The 24,899-nt window shown below is 46.8% G+C and overlaps 1 protein-coding gene across 3 annotated transcripts in view; it reads left to right on the top strand.

The window, feature by feature from the left end:
• Nucleotides 1–24,899, top strand: part of USP35 (ubiquitin specific peptidase 35) — a 30,070-nt gene that overhangs the window by 3,203 nt on the left and 1,968 nt on the right. For 2 of the 3 annotated variants that reach the window (XM_040583582.1, XM_040583584.1), the window contains exons 2-10: nucleotides 8,624–9,320; nucleotides 10,274–10,409; nucleotides 15,023–15,152; nucleotides 16,532–16,633; nucleotides 20,157–20,315; nucleotides 20,712–20,905; nucleotides 21,027–21,120; nucleotides 22,679–22,785; nucleotides 23,367–24,582. In XM_040583582.1, the coding sequence (XP_040439516.1) occupies nucleotides 8,639–9,320; nucleotides 10,274–10,409; nucleotides 15,023–15,152; nucleotides 16,532–16,633; nucleotides 20,157–20,315; nucleotides 20,712–20,905; nucleotides 21,027–21,120; nucleotides 22,679–22,785; nucleotides 23,367–24,582 (2,820 nt within the window). In that variant the 5' untranslated portion in view covers nucleotides 8,624–8,638. The remainder of the gene's footprint in view (nucleotides 1–8,623; nucleotides 9,321–10,273; nucleotides 10,410–15,022; nucleotides 15,153–16,531; nucleotides 16,634–20,156; nucleotides 20,316–20,711; nucleotides 20,906–21,026; nucleotides 21,121–22,678; nucleotides 22,786–23,366; nucleotides 24,583–24,899) is intronic. The other variant, XM_040583581.1, reaches the window with a different exon arrangement.

The following is a 24,899-nucleotide window of genomic DNA, read 5'->3' on the forward strand; positions in this document are numbered from 1 at the left end:
CTCCAGGGAGGATGATAGGAAGGACGTTGGTCTGAAGGTCAGTGCGGGATCTGGGCGCTCCTAGTGTAAAGCCCCATGAAAGTAGGGTAGCACAGCCTTGGCTGAGAGCTCTGCTAAGGAGGAGAGCAGAAAGCTTTTGGGGGAAGAAACGGAAGATATCTTCATCTGGGGAATGTGAGGAGGAGTGACCATCCTGGGAAAAACTTACCTAGCGTGGGCAGGACAAAGCTTTTTGGCATCCAATGCGAAATATATTTGGAAAATTGAAAAGCAAGCGGGGTGGGTTATTTTTGTCTGTGGTTGGTGCTGGGCTTAGCCACAGAGCCAGCGGTTTGTCACTGTGGGTCTGGTGGGTAGAGCAAGTCCTGCCTTACGTGCCTTTCTCTGCTGCTGGTTTTCAAGGCAATGGGAGAGAGGAATTGAATTCCTTGTGTCTTGCTTTCTGCATCCATACCAGGACAGCTGATAATATGCTAGCGATGGTTCTGAGATGCTTTATTAGGAAAGGATACAGGTAGGTATTAGAGATACGTGTGTGTAGCTGTTGACCTGAGGGGAGGAAAGGAGCTGCGAGGAGTCATCTGGAGAAAGAGGGGATTTTTAGAGCCTTGGGGTTTATTTGATATTACTGCACTGATCGCTTTGACATCCAGCCAAAGCCTTTTTTTTTTTTTTTTTTTTAAATGACTGGGTGCCTAACAGCAAAAAACACAGAGCAAGAGAAGAGACTGGGGGATCTGTGTGCACCAAAGGGATCAAAGAAGAAGCACTGGAGAAATAAATAAGAAAGCAGGGTAGCTAAGATAGATGGGGTCAGGTGGGGCAGCCAGCCCAGCACTGTTGTCCATGAATTAAGGCCGTGGTAGGTTACTTGGAGATGACCGATGGAATTGTATGGTACGGTCGAACATACCTATAATGTTTTAGAGGAAAAAGGACTGCTTACATCTGTGGTACAGCAGAAGAAAGGAAAAGGGTCTGCAGTGGTCTGTGGGTCAAAAACATCAACAGATTTTAGTAAAGGAAGGGACTACTACATGGTAAATTTAGGCTGATTGCAAGTCGGTGTCTTTTGGTTAGTTACTTTTTAGGGAACCCTTAGAAAAGTTGTGAGGCCACAGGAGAGAAACACGCTGTTCCCAGGGTGGAGCTCCTGATGTACAGCAAAGCCACACAAAATGCAACAGTCCAGCTGGGTGGTGATGAGCAAATAAATCTTCACTCTCCAGAGGGGACAGAAAGCTGCTGAGCAGGGTGGAAGATCCTGCAGAGCGTGGGGACAACCTCCTGCTCCAAATCTGCTGCTGCCCGTGGCTGGAGGGGGATCTCCATCGGGGTGGTACTAAAGGGCGGTTCTGATTCAGCGCAGCAGAGGACAGGAAAGCACGAAGAGCCTTGCCAGCCAGGAGTAATTAGCTCTAGTGAGTAGGAGACGTGCAACACAAGCGCAATCTGTCACTGGAAAGCAGTTTGGGACAGAGAGCGAAGAATATGTGATCTCCTTGAAAAAAGAAGGTGAATGTAGAAAGGCGGATTATAATTACATGCAAAAAAATTTGGCTGGGCTTCTGTGCTGGCAGTTTTTCCCTCTTACGACTGCAGAGGGGTAGGGTATCACTTCTGATTCCAAAGGGGTATTTAACTGGATTTTTCTGCATTTATTTGCTCTGAGTTTCTGCCCAGATCTCGTGAAAACAGACCTGATCCTCTGCTCTGCCATGGCGCTTGCCTGGGTGCAACTGGGATAGCAGCTGAAGCGAGCAAAGTGAGGTGGAGCATTGCTGTTAATATATTTGCAGGTTTGGCTGCTGGCTCTGCCATGACCTATTGCATCTCCTTGAGCAAATGGTTTGGCTTGGATGTGCCTCGGTATTTCGTACGGCTGCAGCAGCGTGAATGATGTCTGCTGTGTCGCTTAAGTGAGAGAGTTACTCCCTTGTGTGTATTCCCACAGATGCCGTTTGTAGGCCAGCGGGCTCTATTTCAGTTGAAGCCTCCAGGCATTATTATGGTGCAAATAACATATAAGGGAGGCTGAGGCTTCAGAGAATAAAGAATAGCTGGATGTGAAATAATTAAGAGAGGAGTAAAGGGAGAAGCAGCAATTGTGTCATTGGGAGGACTCAAGATAGAAACCAGAGCATTAAATTGCTGCGACTGCTTGATGCATGCACAGAAGATCATTGGAATGGAATCACATCGCTGACATTAATTAAGGTTATTCAGTCAGAAGAACTAGATCTCAACGAAATGAAGAGTATAACCAGATGTATAAGTTACACTAGATCACGGGGAGGCAGCGGCAGGAGGTGCAGTACATGGGTGAGGGCCCAGCACTGGCCTTTGTTTGATGATTTCCAACTCTGTAGGGAAATTGCTGTTTCTTCCTAGTTATTTAGAGGGCTTTTGAGCCTTTTAGAAAAACAGTCATAGGGGAGTGATAAGGATGACTGTGACTGTCCAATACCTGCGGGTCAGGCTGTATCGATCGGATGTGGTAATGATGAGCTGCAGGCTGTAATTTCCCCTTCTTGGCTGGGTGAGCAGGTAGGTACTTTGGACCAAAAAAAAAAAAAAAAAATCCCCTTTGCCTATGAATTAAAAGAACATTTGTTCCCTGCAAAAAAAGTAATAATCATTAGGACACAATTCCTTTGATGTTCCTGGAAGACAGATCTAGAGAGCTGTGATACAGCAAGGGCTGGTCCTTTGAAGAAGTATGCCAAATGGCAAATTTTGTAGAAATTTTAGAGAATACAGTATTTTTTGCGCAGTATTTTGTGCTCTAGCAAGGCACGGGTTGCGCTCCCTTCCACCCTGCAGCAGCTCAGCATGCTGCAGGATTGAGCCCTAATTGCCTGGCTGCCTGGAGGATGCAGCAAGAATAACAGTAATGTCTTGGCTGACATGAAAGGAACCATTTCAGCAGGACTTAAGGACAATAAAAGGTGAATCTGGTTTCTCTACTTCAAAATCTCCAGAGAATTCAGGGAAGTACATCACGATTTCTTTTTCTTTGTAAGAAGCAAATTATGTCATTTATCAGTCTGTGTTTGGATGGTGGGATTTTTTTCTCCCTTAGTGGTATTCATCAAACAGTATGTGATACTGTTGTAGGAAATGTGCTGAATTTATTGCCAGGATTTCCTAAAGGTAAGATACATCTCAGGTCTATGTTTTCAGAGCTTTGTAAGATTTGGGGTGTGGGAACTGATATTGCATTCTGGAAAAGTATACTAAGGAGCCTTTGCAGGAAATCTGCTGCTGGCAGGGACAGGGGAATGAACTGATTTAGAAGTAATTGGAGAAACTTCAATTGAAATGAATCCTAATTAAGGAAAAGACACAGACAGAAGAAAAATTTAAGGATGCCTCTGAACAGTACAGATTATGAAGATTAGAGCCAAGCAAAGCCCAAGGTGACTTTTCATCTTGAGGCCAGGGTTTGGCTTTTTTTTTTTCAGTTTACTTTGTCTGGAGAGTGAAGCCAAGCTGGTCGATGCTGCTTTTTTGCTTAAATCTCCTTTCCCACTTTGCTTTCTAGAGCATGGTTGGGTATCTGTCCTTGCAGGGACACATCTCATGGTCAGCAACACCTATTGCAAATGTTGATGAAATACTTCATTTTATTTGTGGCTTTAGATGGAATTCAAGTCTGGAGCCAGGGCTACTCTTTTTCACAGCACCCTTTTATTTTGAGGGGGCAGGGGCAAAAGCACTGTGGACCCTGGTGTGTGTTTGCGAATGGAGCGTGTGGTACCCAATGCCATCAACACCTGTTGATCTGCCAGGTGGAACAGAGAGTGTCCTCAGGACAGTTTTGTAGGTCTGAACATCTGCGTGACAAGGATGAGACGGAAGACATCCCTCCCTCTTTCAAAGCACATCTCCCTCTCTAGCACATCTTCAGAAAATCAGGAAGGGTTATCTGAGAACCTACTTCTGTTGACCTCCCTTTGGTTCTTGGGATAATCATAGAGCACATCCTCTTGGAAGCTGTGTGTGGGCACATGAAGGAGGAGGTGACTGGGAATGATCAGCATTCACTTACCAAAGGTGAATCATGCTTGATCTATGTGATGGCCTTTAAGGATGGACTGGTAGATCTGTGGATGAAGGGAGACTGTGGATTTTGTCTTCTTTGACTTCAGTAAGGCTTTTGAGATGATGTCCTGCAGCATCCGTGTATCAAAGACACAAAAAAACCTGCAGTCTAGATGGGTGGACTTCTACTTGGGTAGGAAATGGGCTGGAACTATCCTGGAACTTTCCCTTTTTAATATTTTTATCAACAACCTGGAGGAGGAGATGGAATTCACCTCATCGCATTTGTGAGTGACTCCAAACTTGGGGGAACAGTCAATACGCTTGAGGGCAGGGCTGCCATAGAGGAGGACCAGGACAGGCTGGGGCTGACAAGAACCTTGTAGAATTCAACAAGGACAAAGACAAAGTCCTGCACTTGGGATGGGCTCACCGAGCAGGGATGGACGTGGGATGGACTAACCCAGTGTGGACTAAGCCCTTGCACTGGTGAAGGCTGGGGACTGGCTGGTAGCAGCAGCACACACACCCCCAACCCCACCCCCCCATGCCTACAAGGACATTATTCAGGAGGTAGAGCCAGGCTTTTCACAGCAGTGCATGGCATGGCAGGAGAGTGAGAAGAAACAGACGTAAATTGAAACAAGGGCTTCCAAATGGAAATAAGGAAAAACTTCCCACTATGAGCTGATTAGGCACTGGGGCAGATGGCCCAGGGTGGTTGCATGATCTCCATCCTGGGATGTTTTTAAGGTCTAAACAGACAAAGCCCTGAGCAGCTTGGTTTGATTTCAGCTTTGTGCAAGGGTTGGACTAGAGACCTCCCAAGGTCCCTTCCCTCCTGGTTCTGTGATTTTACCCACGTTGCTCCTGCCAGCTGTCCACCAGGGGAGCAGAACAGTTTTGCCATTTCGTGGCATATTTTTCTGTTTCGCTGCAAAGCTCATATTGTGTACTTTCTGTTTTATGTGAGCTACAGAACAGATGGGAACCTCAAAGCAGTTCTGCAGATTAATAATTAACACTTTGACCTTCTGCAGCATCCTTGTGTGCTCCAGGAACTTGGTTCTCTTCACCAGCAGGAATGAGCTGATCCTCCCAACTTGTCTGTGACTTCTTACTGCCAGTGAGGAAGATGAAGTGCAGAAAGGTTGTCCCACTTCAGGAGGACTCATTATAGAAGCCTGATTATCTGAGCATTTAGTCTCTTTATCTGAGTATTAAACAGAGAGCCAGGGATCAGGTCTCCAAGGCAGCATTTGGCTGCCCAGCAATGGAACTGCCCTTCCCTCTCCTGCAGCTCCCTGGGTTATTTATGACACAATTCCAATTTCCACAACAAACGAGACAGTGATCTTACAGGCAACAGTCTCCTTCACTGCAAACCCTGATTCATTCTCCAGGCAGGTCCTGGCATGGGGAAAAAAAAAAGTTAATATGAGATCCTTTCCATAATACCTCTCTGGAAGCGTCTGGGGCTGTGCTGGGGTGGAATTAGCCATCTTAATTCCTAACCTTTGGAACGTGAATGATCTTTTAGTGTAGAACGCTTTTTTAGCGTCGTTTTGAGACTGCAATATTTATTGTTATGTATTACAAAGCAACATGAGTGCTGTTTTAATATCGTTCTAAGATTGTCGTATATATTGTAAATGACTCCTTAGGGGCTCCCTGGCTAACATCCTCTACCCTGGCTTTGTCTGGCCCATGCCCAGGGAGCAGCTTAGCATACCCCGATACAGAACAGAAACATGGGCTGTGTGTTCCCTCCTGCTGGCACCGGGGCAGCTGGACAGATGTAAGTGGGACTGTGTTAGCTGCAGCGCAGCCTTGTACTGAAAAGTCCTTCGTTGGTGAGGACAGCATGGACCCTCCACCACAAGCTCAACTCAGGTGGTTCTCCCTGTGGGTCTTTGAGGTCCTAATGTCAGTATCAGACACTACAACGTTTCTCGATGAGGAAGATGCTTTGCCTTTACAGTCCTTGGATACTCTCCATTGGCACTTGTTCATCTGTTGACTACATGGGGAGTTGGTTTCAGCCTTGTCCCCGCCACAGTATGTTAGATGAGACCTGGAGAGGCAGCAAGCCTGGGGTGATCCATCTTCATGTCCCCTTCTGTGATCAGCCTGAGAAAGAACCAAGCCCTTTCAGTATGTAAACTGCAAGTTCATCTCAAAATTCAGGCAGAGGTAGACTCTTTGCATGGAAAATCTGGGTGGAGTTTGGCAATGCTGAAGTGGCTAAAAGCCCAGTCATACTGGGAACAGCAGTGGACCACCATCACCGCCAAGAGGGGCAGGGAGCCACCCAACACCGCATACACTGGTGGGCTGTGGACTGTGTGATTTGTGGGGTTAGATCTAAAAGGTCTGTGGCCATGATTTGGTCGTCCTGCCTGTGTGATGTTTCCACAGTGCTGTGCCACACTCCACATGGATTGCTCCAGGGAAGTAATCACGTACTGGTGAGACGCAACGAGTGAGCACTGTAGATCCTCCTGTCTCTTCCTGGTAACTTATCTATCTGCCAGATGTTTGGGGTGTCATGGTTCAGGCTGTGAAGCTGTAGAGAGGAGGTGAAGGGGGTACCAGCTTGACTGCAGGTCTGTGCCAGTGTCTGTATGGCCAAGATGACCACTGACCTACAGCTAGGACAACTGCTCCTCCTGATTTCTGGTCTGTCTGCAAGCCCCATCTGCTCTCCAGGTTGGCTTTTAGCCTTTGCTGTCACTGTGGTACCCTCAGTTTGCGGTGAAAATACATTACCTGTGGGCTTTTATTCTCTCTTCTTACCTTGTCCTCATTTGTCACTGGTTTATTGTATGCTGGTCCCTCAAGAGTCCAGTGAGGAGCATCAGCTCTGCCATAGCTTGTTGCAGGGAAAGCAGCAGTGATGCTTGATGGGGAAAAATAAATCCAGCACAGGAACAGAGGACCTTATGAGTCAACAGGCAGGGGGCAGAAAGGCCATCGTGGTGCCTGGAAAGACATTGCAGCCTAGGCTGCCATCATCGCTGGATGGGGAGGTGGCCATGCATATATCATGGTTGTTTTCATCCTGTGAGATTGTGGGGGAAGCAGTGGTGGGAAGAGGTAGATTTTGGTCAAGTGAGAAGGCTTCCCAGCCAAGCTGCTGTGAGCCAGAACTTGAGGTTTGTATCTGGCATGGGTTTTCCCCATGCAAGCAGCTGTCTACCAGGAGAGAAGGTACATTCTGGCTTACTCCAGGGATGAGATGGTCCTTGGAGGGCATCGTCTGAGGTCCCTTCTGGATGTTATCTGTGAAAAACATACCTGGAGTACATACTACCTGTGCATACATTTTTTTTGTTAATATAACACTACCCACTTGAAAAGCTTCAAATGCTTTCTAAGCACTAACGAAGGAAGTTCCAGCCAACCCCACTAGGAATTGCTGCACGTTGTCCTCGTTTCTCAGATTAGGAAACTGAGGAACCAAACGGTGGTGATTAGTCTTCTGGTCAGACACACATGAGCCTGGATGGATCTGTACTGCCTTGATTCCTCATTTAGGTAACAAAGATGTTCTCTCTCCCACATGGATCGTTTCAGGCTATGGGCAGGAAGGGATGTTCTCCAAACATGTATTTGTGCAGCACATCGCACTGGGGGGACCTGCTGTGGGTGAGTCTTTATATAGTCCCTGTAACATGTTTTAGGAAATCCTGGCTATCTAATTTTATCACTCTGTAACAGGGTTTCTTGTGCAGTAGTGCACCTGACACCTGGTTATAAATGTTGTTCTGAGCATTTCCAGGGAAATCCTTTGGGGTTTTTTAAGCACTTTCTCCTCTAACACTTCGTTGCTGGTGAATTTGGGCCGTGACGAATGGGAGACTTTGCCTGACTCTGCAGTTTCTCTCCCCTCTCACTTTGGTCCTGCATACAAATGCAGCAAGGTCCTTGGGGAGCAGCCAAGACTGCACCACTCAGCTGGAGTGGCTGGCAGCGCAGCATAAATGTCGAACGTACCCCACTGCTATGGCACAGGGAGAGGCTGCAATGCCATCTCTGCTTCCCAAGGCTTTTCTCTCCTTCCCTGAATGTGAAGACAATCATTGGGAGTGTCTTTGCCTCTTGAGGACACCTGAGCCAGCAGACACCAGTGGAAGACCTTGGCTCCCCTAATTCCCTACTCAGCCCCTCCCTGGGTCTATGGCAGGCTGTCTCCAGCAGGGATTGGATTTTGGGAAACGTGGGGCACCATCTTGAGTTGCTGAACCCATCAAGGAGGGGGAGCTCACCCATCCCTAGGGTCAAGTATAAGATTGTAGTTGGTTGTTTACAAGACAAAACACTCATATGTGTGACTAGTCCAAAGATGTTCTGTACTTTTGTGTGCTCATTCAGTTTGGGGGCTTCAGTCTCAGTCAAACAGCACCAGAATGGAAACTATTTTTGAATGCCACCATGAAAACGGCACAAAAATTGTCATCTTCATAGTGGTCCCGGACAGTTCTCAAGCTCTGCTTCTTTAACCTTCCGTGCCAAGTTGGGCTTGAAAGCTCAGCAGACCCTGCTTGAACTAATCTGCTGCTCTGTTTCTCTCTTTCAGCAGCTGGGAGCAGAGATGGATAAGATACTGGAAGCTGTGGTGATGTCCTCATACCCCAACAACGTGAAGCAAGGGCTTGTGAGGCGTGTCATTGAGGCAGCAAAGCAGCCCATGGACAGTGAGCAGTGCTGGTCCATGCTGGAGCTGTCTACCAAGCTTTATCTCACAGGGGACACCAAGTATAAAAGAGAGATCGGGAAGGAGGTTTTGGAGGTCTATGGCCACTACCACCCAGAGGAGTTTGAGGAGTTCTTCAACGTCCGCTTCCTGCTGAGTCTCCTCCAGGAAGGCTATGGACCTCTGGGGAAGAGAAGCCATTACGTACTTGATTATATCCAGTTAGGACTGCAGTTTGTCTTGGAAAGCCCATCGGCAAACAGCATCTTCAGCTTATTGAGGATCGAGGTGCTCCGGAAAGTCTGTGAGAGGCCCAGCCCCAAGCAGTGCGCGAAGATCAGCAAACTCTTAACCCAGCATCCTCAGTGCATCCCCACCGGCAAACACCAGGTCTTGTTTTGCCAGCAGCTGATCCGGTGCATCGGGCAGTTCCAGTGCATCTCCGAGGGAGAAGAGGACATCATGCAGTTTTTGGAGCAGGTGAACAAAGTGAGCAGTTTGCTGCAGAGGATCTGGAGGACTCAGACCTCAGCCATCCTGCCTTCTTTGAAGGAGCTGTTCACTATCATTTCTTCAACAGGTAATTAAAAAAACCCAACAAAAGGCTGGGAATGTGAATGTTGGCTCTGATGAAGTCAAATTTGATTAGTTTGACATCTTGCATGGTTCTCCTCCACTCCATAAATACAGCCACAGCTGGAATGTAATAAACAAGTATCCCTAAACGTTACCCAGGGCTTTAAGCTAGGAAAAAAATATCCCCTGAAAGCACACAGAGTCTGTACACAGGCGTTAAGTGGGTTGAAATATTTGCAGCGTAAGTTTGTGTGTTCAGCATTTTCCAGCATCAGTTGGGCTTAATGGAGAGCACCTTATCTGCAGCTGGTTAGAGTGGGGCTTGAAAGCTTTTAGAAACGTCACTCTGATGGCTGACTTGATGGGACCCCATAGCCTGCTCCCTACCAGAAGCTAGGGACAAAGTTCAGGAGTTATTTCTCACTAGTCTAGAGACAGGAAGCTCCGCTGTCTCTCTGGAGGGTGGTTGTATCTTAAGGTGGGACAGAAGATATTTATCTGACTTCTGGGGCCTTTAGGTTATTGCAGAGGGTCACAGAAGATTTTTGGAGATTCCAGGCTGGGCTCTCTGCTGGTGGGTGAGCTCCTGCTCCAGTTATTCCTAAGCCCATGAGGAGATGGGTTTTTCGGTGCATGCAGAGGAAATGTGGGACCCAGGGTTGGCCTGAGAACGTTGTTGTGCCTGTGATCTCTTCCTCCCTTGGGGCTGTGTATGGCTTCATGCAGCAGCCCATCTGTTACGACCCAGCCTCACTATGTGCTACACTGGGATTTGGGGAATTGTCCTCCTGGCACTGCTAAGTGTGGACTTCACATTGCTCATTTACACCAGCTGACGAGCCACCCAATTTACAGAGGCAGAAATGGTTTGGCTTTTAGAGACGAGAGATGACCTCATGTGCCTGGTTTTCCTGGCAACTGACATTTTCACTGCTGGCGCTCGTCCATGTCTTGCAGAGGAGCAGGAAGCACCATCCAATGCCTTGGCCAGCGTGGTCCAGTTTGTCCCTCTGGAGCTCATGGATGGCGTCATAAGAAACCTAACCAACGATGACAGCATCACCGATGTGCAAATGATGACGGCTATTGGCAGGTAGGAGAGGTTGCATTAGTGAATGTCATTCTCGGTTCGGAGAAAAACCTGCCCCAAAGCTGCACTCCGTTCTCTGCGTGCTTTTATCCCAGCCACTTTGGCTGGTGCTGTTCAGTGAGGAGTGTCTGGGGAAAGAGGGAATTTCTGGATCCTTCCTTCCAGCCCTGAAGGCCTAGAGAACTAGAGTAAAGACATTATTGTTAGTAGTAGTAGTAGTAGTATTTGTTTGGTTTGATTTGATTTCTTTTTTTCTTAGAAATAAATGATGTTACAGAATGCCCAGCATAAGATACCTTGAAAAGTTTTGATTTTTTTCCAGAAGCTGTTGAGGGCCTTTTCTTCACAAAAATCTCCTTCACAGAATTTCACGTTGATCTCCATCTCCCTTCAGAAGGACAGCATCCTACACCACTAGTCACTGCTAAAAATCTTGGAAAGGGAGGTATGCCCGCTGTTTCAATGATCCCACCTTGACCTTTGTCAGATGAACATAGCGCTGCCGGTCTGGATCTTGGTGCTGTACAAAGCGTATCCCTGCTCTCTGTGCAGGCAGAGTCAGTGCAGACCTTGTCAAGGCATGATCAAGAGTGGTGGCTGAAATGCTACCTGATAACGCTCAACCTGGTCTTTGCAGCACCAGTGCTGCAAAGTGAACACAGTCACCGTGTCCAAGTCCCACAGCTCTTCTGCGCTCCAGTGCCTTGCTCCACACTTGCTCAGGAGTATCTTCAAAGATCTTAAGGGTCTTTTCCAACCTAAATGATTCTATGATTCTGTCTTCAACCCACGCTTTCCTTAGAGTTCTCCATTTAAATAGGTGATGTTCACATGCAGTTGCACATTCACTTAACCCAAGGAAGCTGCTGTGACTTGATCTCGCTGGAAACATCTCTTTTAATCTTCTTATTACACATGATTTGTGTGCCTCCCCCCACCCCTCAGCTTACATGACAGAAACACACATTGTTCCTGATGGGAACTTTCTGTACACAGAAAGCGGCTGCTTTTCTTTGACTTGCTGGGGAAGGTCATGGTTTTCCCAGAGTCCAGAGCAACGCAAGACAAAAGATTACGTTTTCAGTTCAGTTCTTAACCCTATTCTCCATCTTTTTCTTCTTCTGGGCACCTGCTGCTGCAAGCCCCAGGTGATAAATCCTCTGAAGAGTGCCAGCGCCTAAATATAGAGGTTGCAAAATCAATTGCATCATTCCTTAAAACATTCTTTGGGACACGGAAGGATGAGTAGATGATTACGTAGAGTTAGCCAAACATTAAGCAGAGCCTGCAAAATGTAATTAAGATCACTTAGAAATGCGGATGTTTTGGTGCCTGGTTTATGGCAGAAGGGTGCCCCAGAAAACTGCATGACTGTCAGCCTTTCGCCGAGCGTGTGCTCCATGTGTAGAAAATCAAAGAAAAATGTACAAGTTGAAAGAATCTTTCAGCTTAGGGTCCCTGACAAAGTGGTCCCATGCAGAAGTCTCCTCCTCCAAAAATGTGAGGAGTTTGGGAATAAAGGGGGGAATAAACTGGATGTAGGGTGGAGCTTCTGATCAAGCCTTTGAAGAACCAACAGTGGTTAGAAAAAAAAGCAAGCCTGGCACCTGCTGGTGTAAGTGCACACCACAGCTTCTTTTAGAGCATTTCTTTTGGAGTTTGTCTCTTTCCAGATAAATCTATTAATGTGCATCCATGACTCCAGAAGTACTCTACTGATTTGGTTTTTCTAAATGTTTTTTTTTTCCCCTGGGGGTGTATCTGTTTCAAAGAGCCCGGGTCCAGCTGAAGAAGGCATCTGCTGTCACGCAGTGATGCAGGCACTTCTACATCTGGAAATCAGGATCTGAGCTTTTAAAAGTTTAGCATACCAAACCAATGGCTCCTTTGGAAAATTTGGGCCCTAATTTGTAGATCTTGCAATGTGGAAAGTGGAATGTGAATTTAAAATGTAATTTCTTCCTCTTGTAGCAACACAGGCAAGCAGCAGGCAGGACTGTAACTTAACCACTAGTGCTGGTAAAAAATAGCTTAAAACGGACAAGCATCTGTGTGGGTAAGTTAACTTTTTCATTCCGATAAAATAGCATGGCAAGGTAGCCAAATTACATCATTATTTACAGACGAGGGCACAAAAAGATTTTATATAAATGTTTTTTTAATGACGATCCTTTTCCATTCACAAATTCATTTGTATGTATTTTATGCCTGCGTAAAAGAAGATAGGGTGAAGAGGGACCTTTGGATCTCTGGCTCCATCTCCTTGCTTTATAGGCGTTGACATTACAGACCCCTTTCATGAATGTTCACTCCTCACAGCAGGAGGGGCTTCTGCTCCCACTGCTCTTCTTCCATAGCTGTTCCACCACCGGGCTGCTTTAATGGTTCAAATCTCTCTTCTAATAGCCAGCCTGTATGTATTTCTGGCCATCTTATAGTTTATTTGATCTTGTGCCAACATAAATAGCTGAAATAGCTCTTTTGCCTCCCTGTTGTTTATTCCTTCAGTGTATGCAGGCAGAGCTGTCCCTTCCCATCTCTGCTTTCCTGCGGCTGTGCTAAACAAGCCAGGTTATTTTAAGCTTTTCTTGCAGGAAATGTTCTTCATTTCCCTGATCACCTTAACAGGCTTTTTCTGCACCAGCTCCCACTTCAGTTCATTGGTCTGGGACGTGGATGATGATGTTTGTGCACCATGTTCCAGGTGCAGTTCATCGTGGCCTTAGAGAACAGCTTGAGAGGTCATCATTTTGCCATAGAAAACACCTTTTCCATGCACCACGGCATGGTGCTAGTCTTCCCCATGTCTACTGTTACACTGGGAACTTGTAGTCACCTGGCGTCTGGCTGATCGTCTTCAAGCAGACGAGATACCGTCATGTAGCATCCCTTTCTTGCACGCATTTTGAGACATTTCCTCCCAGGTTTACATTTCTAATCCTGAGGGTTTTCCTCATGATACTTTGATCCTCCTCTTGTGTTGATAACACCTCCCAGCTTTGCATCATCACAAGTTTCCCAGCCATGTTCAGGATGTTTGTGCTAACAGCATTAGATCCTGAAGAACCTTGTTTGTAAACTCCTTTCAGATAGCCAGTCAGATGTGATCTATTTCTGTCCTTTGACTAGAAATTTGTATATCCTGACAAACCTGACTTTGGCACTTATGGTAACCCCCTGTGGCATGCTGTCCCTTCTTCCCAGTCATCCCCTTGTTGCCTGCCTTCATTATAGGAACTGTATTCCTGTTCTTCCCACATAAAACTCCACGCCAGAGTTAACAGGGTCATTAAAACTCATCAGAGTTGAAGTTTACCTGAGGGAAATGACCAGCTCCTTTTGTTTGGAGTTCATGAGCTCTTCATGTTTTGCTTTCACATCCGCTGCTGTTGCTTTTGTTTCCATTCTCAAATCTTTTATCTGCCTCCTCTTTGTCACCCTGATCAATTCCTTCCTCTGGCTGAAAATGGAGGCAGAGTATGTGTTTAGTTTGCACGTCCCATCTAGAGGCCATATCATGGCTTAATCACCACCACATCTTCTGTATACAGTGATTGCGTGGCTTTCCTTACTCTCCTCTGATGCAAATGTCTGTGGAAGCTTTTCTGGGATTTGCTTAATTACCCAGGTTAGCTTGGCTTGTGGTATTTCTCAACATCCCAACATATTCTGCTCTTCAAGTTTTCTTTATTGCTAGCTTTTTATTTTTCCAGTTCCTTGTAGACCGCACTTATTCCTTCTCTTTGCCTTGCGGCAGTTAGTTAGCTGTGTTCTCTTCATCTATTTTGCACGAGATACAGGCTGATAGGCAAAAGGGACTGATGGGGTAAGACAGCTGGACTGAGGTGGGAGACCGGAGATCTGGGATACCTTCAAACTAAAGGTACTGAAATGGTTGGTTTGACTTTCGGAGATCCCCAGCCTTAGTTACCTCCCATTTTTGTTTAAATTTAAACAGAAACAATGTGTCATCACCTAGTCTGAGGTGTTTGTTTTTTTTTTTAAATGAGTTACTTCTGTAAAGTACTTGTTACTTGTGGAAACATGACAACATATTTGTTGAATGGCTATAGATGAAATTTGTTAGCTGTGACATTCAGGAATATCTAGCTTCTATTAGGGTTACCAGTATTATTTTTTTTTAACATGTTTTTGGAAATCCATGTTTCTCATGCAGGAATTAAAAGATCTGTATCTGAGCGTTTTTTTCCTTACCAGTAACAACACAGAGATCATACCGGTATCACTTGTTTTCTAATGGTGACAATGCAAAGACCTTGATCTACATCTCACACAGGTGACATATAGAGCATTGTATCAGCATGAAAAACTTGAACTCAAGTTGATTGATGTTACTGGAAGAAATCCCCACTTTCTTCTGTGGGCTTGGGTCTGTCCCTCTGACGAACCACAGCGTGTTGGTGACACTGGGGTAATTCCACTTCAGGCTCCGTTGTGCTTTGAGTAACATGTGAAACGCCTTATGAAGAGCTTGTCTCTTACTTGGTCATCCCACTGACCAGACACAAATTTGGAGGAGGTTTAACCCGGAGTGGAGCTTGGCTTTCACAACACGTGCATTGAGTTTCCTTTTAAGAGTTTGTATTTCATTTCAGGATGATTGACTGGGTGTCCTGGCCCCTGGGAAAGAACATAGACAAGTGGATCATTGCCCTGCTGAAGGGTTTGGCTGCGGTGAAAAAGTTTAGCATCTTGATTGAAGTTACTCTTTTGAAAATTGAAAAGGTCAGTGGGCTCTTTTAAACATGAATGTGAACAACAGCTTTCTCCTTGCACCTGAGGTATCTTGTTGCCTTTAAACTGAATGAGGATGAGATGTGACTCGAGGTGTAGAGAAAACAGTGTGCTGTCCCCAAGGGGTTTTGAAGGGACTGTTGTGTCCCCTGCACCCTCTACGAATACTGAGTTGCTGTGTATGGCATGGTGGGCTGATACTGGTTTTGCAGCTAGGAATGATGTTCTCCAGAATAACCCGCAGTTCTTTAGGTCTTGGTATGCAGAGGTACTGATATCTGAAAGGTGATGAAATAAAAGAAGCCAAGGATTTTCAAGCCAACCTTCTTGAACTATTGGGAGCTCTTGTAATACCCAGCTTAGGGAATGTGACATGCTTTCCTTCAGCTGTGCCTGGATCAGTGCTGGCCAGCACGGGCAAGGCACATACACAGTCACAGGTCGGTTTTAAAGCCTGTGCCCCAGCCCTAGTTCATTTAGTAGTGCAGATAAAGCCCCTGCTGCTATTGCCATCACCTGTTTTGGCAGTGACTACTTGCCGCTCCCTGAATACCCTGTGACCAAGTGCTGAAATTCTTCACTTCAAGGATGTCTTCCATGCCGCGGTCCTGCTATTCCCTCCCTTGTGTAATGGGGATAACGCCTGGCTGAGCCTCCAGTGGAAGCCAGCATAGAAGTTATCAAGACCATAATTATCAGTATTGGAACATTGTCAATAACTGCATTTGTCCCTGTGATCCCCCACGTGCACTGAGCAGTGGGAGAGAAGCCAAGTACCTCCGGCTTTTCTTTATCTTTCCTTTTGTTGTTAATGCATAGGAAAGGGACACAGCCCTTAAAATAACATGTGATTTTTGGAAACTCTCAGAAGTATAATCTGAAAGGGGTAGAGGGCATTGTCAATTTATGCCATTTTCCATAAATCAGCATAAATATCATTACTTAGCCTTTGAAAAAGCCCTTTGCTTTCTCTCTCTTTGCCTGAAAGGTTAATGATAGAAGTTTCAAATACCACACTAAAACAGAAGAGGCACATTTTAGAAAATCCCGCATCCCTCTGTGCTGGCGCAGCCTCGCCCATCAGGAGGCACAGAGACACAGGGGTGTTACAGGGGTCTGCACCTTGCTGGGCCAGGCGTCGAGCAAGCCTGAAAGAGTGAGGGTGACTCACACGGCATTTTTCGGATGCCCTGAGGCGATGCTCTGGACAGGAGATGATTCTGGAGACCTGGCTGCTTCAATATCCAGTGTGGAGCAGGACAGACCAGCAGCTGTGGCAGACAGCCAGTGCTTTTCTTTCCTGCCAGCCCCTTCTCCTGCGTGTTGTGGTGCCATCCTGCCTTCTCATTTGCTTTATTCTCCCCCACCAGGTCTTCTCCAAGCTGCTGTACCCTGTCGTGAGAGAGGGGGCTTTGTCTGTCCTGCAGTATATGCTGCTGAGCTTCCAGCACTCGCACGAGGCATTTCACTTGGTAAGGTGGCATGTGGCCTCTCAAATGAGGACATTACCCTGAGCATAACCATGGCGTAGGGCAACGTGGGTTGGAGCGAACCGAAGGTTCTGGGATATTGGAGAATATTTCCCTCATCTGCTTGATTTCACCAAGTGATGTAAACCCAACCCTGTCCATCCACTTGTAGCCTGCCCTGGCAGCTGCAGGTAGTCTCACCTGCAGCCCAGACAGCTTTTTGGGCACCATGGAGTCAGTGCTGAGGTGTGGAGGTAAGTCCTGAGCCTAAAAAGAGTTAGTTACCAGAGACAGAACAACCAACCTATGTCAGAGAACAAGGTGCAGAGGAGAAATGAGGCTTTCTCCTCTGATGGCTCCTCCCATTTCCCTCAAGACTTACCAGCTTGATGGCTCATCCCCAGGGATAAATGAGAATAAAGCTGTTTGGGGCTTGACCTTTCTGGGTTTGGAGTGTTCATGCTCCGCTTTTTTTCTGTGGTGCTCTACTAGCTGGAGGAGTGATGTCCGTGGGCAAGTGCGCCCCCATGGTCCTCTCTCAACTTCAAAGCCCACCAGCTGAGGATGCAGTTAATGCAAATATATTGGATGACCTGTCAAGCTACGCTGAGGGTCTCATCAGCAGTGGCTGCAGTGTTCTTGCAGTCATTTTCACCTGGTGTTTGCCAGTCCTGCAGGTGGAAGAGGAGATTCCTCTCTTCCCTGCTCTTGCTCTTAGACCACTTGCTTCTCCCAATCACTCTCCCTTGTGCTGAGCCATTTGTACGGCTGCGTGCTGAAGTGTATGGTGGAAGAAGCCCTGGTGGAACCTAACCGAGCAGAAACTGCTGATGGTCAGTATTGCCCAGCTTGGTCTGGGCCACCCACAAACCTGCACTATTGCTGCTGCCTGGAGAAGGAAAGGGGAGGAGGTGGAGCGGTGGCCTGGGGCAGGAGGGTGAGTGGGACTATGTTGACCCAGGCTGGCTTGGGATGTAGTTTCATGGGCAGGTTTAGAAGATATGGCCCTGTATTTGTTCTCACCCTTTCAGCTGAGGTGTGGTAGATATTGGTACTCTGGTTTTGGGATGCGTTAGGCAAAGCCTTTGCATTGAGAGCATCTCAGAGGGCTCAGGCAGTGGAGGACAGGGAATATATTCTTAAACAGCCCCTGGTGTTTCCTAATGTTATGGTTTAACCCCAGCCAGCAACTAGGTACCACGCAGCTGCCCACTTACCCCCCTGATCCCCAGTAGGATGGGGAGGAGACCTGGAAAAACAGTAAAACCCATGGGTTCAGATAAGAACAGTTTTATAATTGAAATATATTAATAATAATAACACCAATAACTAACAACAACATCAAAAATAATGATGATTATAATGATAATAATAATGTAAGAATAATAATTGTAATGAAAAGGGAGACAACCAAGAATGAGAGAGAGATAAACCCCAAGAAAGACAAGTGATGCACAACACAGTCGCTCATCACCTGCTGACCCGTGCCCAGCCAGTCCCCAGCAATCAGCACCTGCCAGCCAAGTCCCCCCCATATACACACTGAGCACGACAACATATGGTATGGAATATCCCTTTGGCTAGTTTGGGTCAGCCGTCCTGGCTATGCTCCCTCCCGGCTTGTTGTGCACCTCCTCGTTGGCAGCAGATGGGAAACTGAAAAGTCCTTGGTTTAGGGTAAGCACTACTTAGCGAGGACTAAACCACCAGCGTGTTATCAACGTTATTCTCATCCTGAATCCAAACCCCAGCACTCCACCAGCTGCTAGGAAGAAAACTCACTCTATCCCAGCCAAAACCAGGACACGTAAGCAGGTGCCTGACTGTCCATTGGCCTCGGTGGGCCCCTTCCCACGTGTGACTTCAGATTGTCACCAACATGTGGCACCCATTACCATTTCTTGAAGTGATGGGTCGTCTTACAAAGCACTGTACAACACCCGTGCAGTAAGACTTGACGACTGGATCAGAACACTTTCACTTCATGAGCTCCCCACTGTTAAAAGCAAACCCCACTCTTAGCAGTATTTAAATCTCCTCTTTTCTTTTCTACAGTGATATTTTATATTTTATTTTGCTGTTGACACTAAGGCACGGCTCTGCGTCTTGCTGGCATCCCTGGAATGCTGTAATTAAAAAGCAAGGCTGAAAGCAAAGGCATGCTTGCAGTGATTGGACTGATAAAAGCAGTAATGGAAAATTACTCCTATTAATGTTTGATTTTATACTTTTTCATTAGGGTCCTTAATTTGGCTTTTCACCCAAAGTTCACAGAATAAACAGATAAGGCTGGAAAAAAGTAAGCTAGCCGACATTTTCATCTGATGTTTTTTCATTCCTCAGCTGGAGACACTTTAAATGAGACTGAATTTCTTGAGAAACTCTTTGGTTTCTAAAAATAGGGTCATTCCAACGGATTGTCTTCAGTTGGGCGTCCAAATTTTGAAACACTCCAAAAGCTGTCGGTTGCTCTTGGCCTGAAGTTTCCATCTGCAGCCTAGCGAGCATAAATTTCCTCCTCTATTTTTAAAAAAACAGTGCACAAACCTGTCTTGCTTTTTAGCTTTTTGTGTTTGCCCTGGCACTTTGGAAAGGTTTTGAGAATTGTTCCCATCACAGCTTGGCAAAATATTGGTACTGGGATTCATTTGCTTCCGAAGGAAACTTTCCTGTTGGAAGGGAAGTAGTTAAAATCTCCAACATTTTTTTTTGGGGGGGGGGGGGGGGGGAGTGAGAGAGAGACAGGGAGAGAAAGAAGAGAGGGAGACTAAGGGAGGAAGATAGGATCAGGAAATGTCCAGACTGAGGATCCAGAGAATTCTACTCCAGGATTGTTCTGGGGTAAAAATAACATAAAATATAAATATGAAAAAGGTTGCGTAAGTGCCTGGGGTCACTCTAGCACATCTGCAGGGTTGGAAATAGGTTATTAATTCTCTGTGCAGCTGCGGGGTCAGCAGAGGGTGCCTGTGAGCAACGTATCATTTGCGTTTGTGCCTGCTTGTTCATTTTTAAATGTCCTCAATGAAAGCAAAATAACCCGTGCTATTTATGTGCCTGCCGCCACCCATCCAGCCATACCAGTTCCCGCTCAGTTTATACAGTATAAAATAAAATATTGCACACCAGACAACACTTCTTGTAGGCTAATTCATCTGTGTCACAGGTTTGGATCCCTGCGCTTGGCAGTCATCCTGTAACGCTCCTTTCCACCGTGCGTGTGTGATTCAGTAGAGGTTGGTCTGCACAAAGACTGGTGGTTGCAGCACGGCAAAGCAGCAGCACAAACTTGCAGGTGTCGTGCACCACGAAACCCTCTGAGTTCTATAGCGTTTGCACTACTGAAGTCAACAGAAGAGTTGCTGTTGAGATCATAGGGTGAAGGATGCGGTCCAGAAGGGGACTGAAGTCAACTGCTGTTGCCTGTCCTTTCTGCCTGGGGGTGAATCTCATTCCCCTGCATGTGTATTAAAGCTCTGCGAGTAATTCAGAGCCTTTTTTGATGTAGTGAATTTTCCTTTTCCAGCTGCTTCCTCACATCCCCAGGCTGGTGGCCTCTCTGAAGAAGGAAGACTCCAACTCTGCCACCAGCTCCCTGGAGCAGCTGGCTGAGCTCATCCACTGCATGTTCTTCCGCTTCTCAGGATTTCCAGATCTCTACGAACCAGTCCTAGAAGCAGTTAAAGTAAGACATGCACCTCTTGGGCATTTTTCTGTTTTCCATATGGAAATGGCATCTTAGTTCGCAGCCTAATGCAGAGGCACTGTCCTACCAGTAGGGATGTCCTAACCTCAACACCTCAAATTGTGTAGAAGAAAGGGTTTCAAATTCTGAGTTTGAGCCTCATGTAGGTAAGCTGAGGGAAGGTCCTGATTGTGCCTGTGGGTTTTAGCTATAGCTTTAATCTTGCATGCCTCTAAAGTACTAATACTAGCAGCTAAACCTTCCTCCCATGGGTGCATGTTCATGCGAAGAGCAGAGGAAACGAGTTGCTTGAACACCTCTAGCAGAGGAGTTTCGTAGTTGCCCATTCTTCGCATGGAAAGAGAATGATTTGTAACACAGAGCTTTCTTTCCAAGGCTCTTCCTATACCAAATGAAGACCGGATTAAACATCTCTTGGGACAAAATGCCTGGACCTCCCAGAAGAACGAGCTGGCCTGCTTCTACCCACGCCTGGCATCCAAATCAGAGACGGGAAAGATCGGGTTAATTAACTTGGGAAACACCTGCTACATGAACAGCATCATACAGTCTCTTTTCATGGCTTCGGAGTGAGTTTTTGCTCCCTTGCTCCCACTCAAGACAGCTACAGAGGCTGCTCATTGCACCGGCGTTGCGTGTCCTGCACTGATTTTCCATCTGACGGTTTGCATCTCTGTTTTTCTTTTGCAGCTTTCGACATTCAGTGTTGAATTTAACCGAGGGCAACTCCCAGCCCCTGATGACAAAGCTCCAGTGGCTCTTTGCATTTTTGGAGCACAGTCAGGTAATTATTTCATGTTCTAGTTATTTGTTTGGACTGTCGGCGGCGGAAAGGCTCGTCTCCAAGTTGCTTCCTGCTGACTCCAACGTACTGATAAGGAGCTGTGGATCTTGGTGGGTTTTTATAACAGCACAAATTTTTGTTTATATGAAGGAGACTAATTTTCAGGGTGGAGGAGGCAAGTTCCTGTCACCCATGAAAGTGAGCTGTGTTCACATCAGGCTGCCTGTCTTCAGCCTGTGGTCTTCCTGGGTTGGACTTCTGTAATAACAAGTGGTTTTGACAATGAAGTCCATTTGGTAATAGTTTACGTATGTGGCCAGTTGAAAAGCCTGTTGATCTAAAGCAGAGGTTTTTATTCCTTGCTGTGCAATGAGGAGGAAGACTGGAGCAGCTCGTCTGTCCCCTTGCTTCACAGTAAAGCACAAATTATCAGTGAAAATTGCCTTAAAAGTGGTGTAGTAGTAGTAGTAGTAGTAGTAGTAGTAGTAGTAGTAGTTGTAGTAATAATGATTCCCTTAGATTCCAGATGCTTTGAATCCTCTGTATGTGAGGGAAAGTAAAGTAAAAATAACACTCTTGAACAAATTAATTATGAATGATTTCTTGACGAACATGGAATGTAATATGAGTGACTCCTGGAGATACAGCTAGGTCATATCTAGCTCTTCTCTTGAAATTGTAACTTTCTGTCCTTAGAAAGACATAATTTTGAAAGTCCAGGGAATTTTCTCTTGCTGTGAAACCAGTCACATGGGTTTCTGTTTTCCACGCCTTGAGTGACAGAGCTGGCTTCTTGCATTGTGTTATTATGTCATCACAGATGACTTTTGGGGGCAAAATATAAACAGCCTCTTAGATTTAATATTTGGTCATAGAAGAGTCTAGCTTTTGACGGTAGGTTGGGGTGTCTGTGATCTGTGATGAGCAAATACAGAAGCATATTTGCTTGTGTGTAGTTTACGGTTAATAGTTTACTGCTAATTTCCTAATAGCCTTCTAGTTATTTTTCTTCTTCAGGCTGTTCTTAAAGTCTCTTCTTTGCCAAAGATGGGTCTTTTTCCATGTTAATTAGGCATCTGCTTCCCAACGGCAGCGATTACATTATCTGGTAATGCAGATTACCTGCCTGTAGTGCTCAGAATGACGAGTGGAAGTTTAGTGGATTTTTTGCTTTGTTTTTTTCCTATGAAAGGATTTGGTGAGAGAGATTCTGATCAAATTAAATGGAGCATCAAATTAAACTCAGGCTGAATTAAGTAGAAGTCTCTGGGTCAGGCCAATAAACAATTCTAAAATTGAAAGAAGAAATGGATATTTTATAGAAGTATGTGTAAAATAATGGCTGAAATTCATCCGTATTGTCCTGGCTTGCAGCAAAGCAAGAAAGTCTTGTGATTAGCCTTTGTAGGGGAAAAAAAAGGGGACCTTGTCAGGCACACAAGTGTACCTTGCTCCCAGTGAAACAGCCAGAAAGAACCTCCTCTTCCCTCTCCATTCCCCTGTTGGAGGTGAGAACCAGATCCCTAGGATTAATGCACTTCTTCTGTGTTGCTGCCAGCGACCTGCCATCTCACCCGAGAGTTTCCTCTCTGCCTCCTGGCCACCCTGGTTCACCCCTGGTGCTCAGCAGGACTGCTCGGAGTATCTCAAGTACTTGCTGGACCGGTACGTGGTGAGGGCTGGTGGTTTCGGAGCCTGGTGACACGGGCGTCCCTAGGCTGCGATGTTTAACGCTGACCCACATGCAAATGGGGCCAGCGGCTGAGACCCAGAGGAGCTGGAACAGTGGAGGCTTGGGGTGAAAGGTGGTGAGATTGGTCTGGGGCTCCTCGGTCAAACCCTCTTTGGGCTGGCTTAGGAGTAAGGTCAGAACTTAGTTCTGTGTGAAACTTTCTGCCTTTGCTCTGAAGGCCAAGGGGATTGTACCAAGTTTAGAGATTTGCCTCACAAGACACCCAGGCTCCTCTGTACAATGTTGATTTTTCTCTTTCTCTTCCCTAGAAATCCCAAATCTTGGGTGTCCCAGCAATCCCTCTACAAGTGGGGGGTCAGTGGCACATGGAGACCTCTGGTTCCCAAACCCTGCCCCGCGCCTCCCCTTGCTCCCAGAGTGCCAGACACCTGGGAACAGGCGGGTTAACCCGGATTAACCCCTTGGAGTGAAGAACAGAAACCGTACTTTAGAAATTGCCTCTTGGTGGTGTATCCGTGCATAACGCAGCCTTTTTTTTTTTCTGCTGCCAAAGGTTACACGAAGAAGAAAAAACCGGGAAAAGGATCTACCAGAAGCTCAAGGAATCCAGCTTGATGTCTCAGGCAGTAGAGCATCATTACTTAAACAAGACATTGATTGAGAAGATGTTTGGGGGTAAAATGATGACAAAGATCCGCTGTTTGAAGTGTCTGAATGTCTCTTCCCGAGAAGAAGCCTTCACAGACCTGTCCCTGGCTTTTCCTCCATCGGACAGGCACGTGCGTGGGAGCACATCTGTTTTACCAGTGGAAGAAATTGGCCCACAATTTATTGAGCCTCCTGAAAACCCAAGCCAGCTTACCGGGTCTCTCTGGATCCGGAGGAAGGCTCCCATGGCTGGAGAACCTGCAGCCCCACCGATGCCAGTGGAAACATTGGGTTTCCAGGAGCCAGGAGAAGCAGCAAATCCCTTAAGTGGCAATGCCGTTGGTGTGGATGCAGCCAAAGACCCTCTCTCAGCTTTTGGGGAGCAGGCATGTACTCCCAAGGACTCCAGGTCCGTCCCAGATTTAATCAACTATTTTCTATCCCCGGAGAGATTGACAGCGGAGAATAAATACCACTGTGAGAAATGCGCGTCCTTGCAGGATGCCGAGAAGGTGGCGGAGCTGACGGAGGGTCCGCACTACCTCATCCTCACGCTGCTGCGGTTCTCCTTCGACCCACGGACTATGAAGAGGAAGAAGATCTTGGACAATGTCTCCATCCCTGTGGTGCTCAAGCTGCCCATCCTTGTCACCCCGGAGGAAACTGAGGAGGTTTGCCAGCGTGAGAAGGCCACGGCCACTGCGGGAAGCGGCTTCATGTCTGTGGTGTATGACCTCTGCAGTGTGGTGGTGCATTCGGGCATCTCCTCCGAGAGTGGCCACTATTACTGCTACTCCAGGGAGTGCACCGACACCAGCCCTCAGGGGCAGCCCCGGGACGGGGCACCGAAACTGGCCTCCGACAAGCAGTTGGACTTTGAAATCCAGTGGTACCTCTTCAATGACACCAGAGTTTCCTTCTCCTCCTTTGAATCAGTCAGCAACATCACCTCTTTCTTCCCCAAGGACACTGCCTACGTCCTCTTCTACAGACAGCGGCCGGGCAGGCAGAGCTGCCTGATGCATGAGGCTCTGGCCGAGGCCGGCCGCCTGCACGGTGAACCCTCCCTCCATAAGGACTTGATGGAAGCCATTTCCAAAGATAACATCCTCTACTTGCAGGTAACTCCCACTGCCGTGCACAGCACGGGTGCGATCCTGTGGCTGCCCAGCTCATGCGCCACGTTCCCACCTACCCAGGTTGTGTCCTGCGGATAAATCCGCACGTGCAGAGACGCGCCCGCTCCCTGAAGCCAAATCCCTTTTCCTTTTTAGCACCCAGGTATAAACAGGTTGTGGTTTCCCGATGAAATTGGGTCTTGAGGGTGGTGCAAGACACCTTATGGCTGTGCTCAGGGTTGACTTGCTGTTGCCCACCCCAGGCAGCTCTGCCGGAATTTTTCTTCTGAGTGCCTGAGAAAGGTGGGCGAGCTGGGAAT

The sequence above is a fragment of the Falco naumanni genome, chromosome 2 (genome assembly GCF_017639655.2).
Source record: "Falco naumanni isolate bFalNau1 chromosome 2, bFalNau1.pat, whole genome shotgun sequence".
Classification (NCBI taxonomy): Eukaryota; Metazoa; Chordata; class Aves; order Falconiformes; family Falconidae; genus Falco; species Falco naumanni.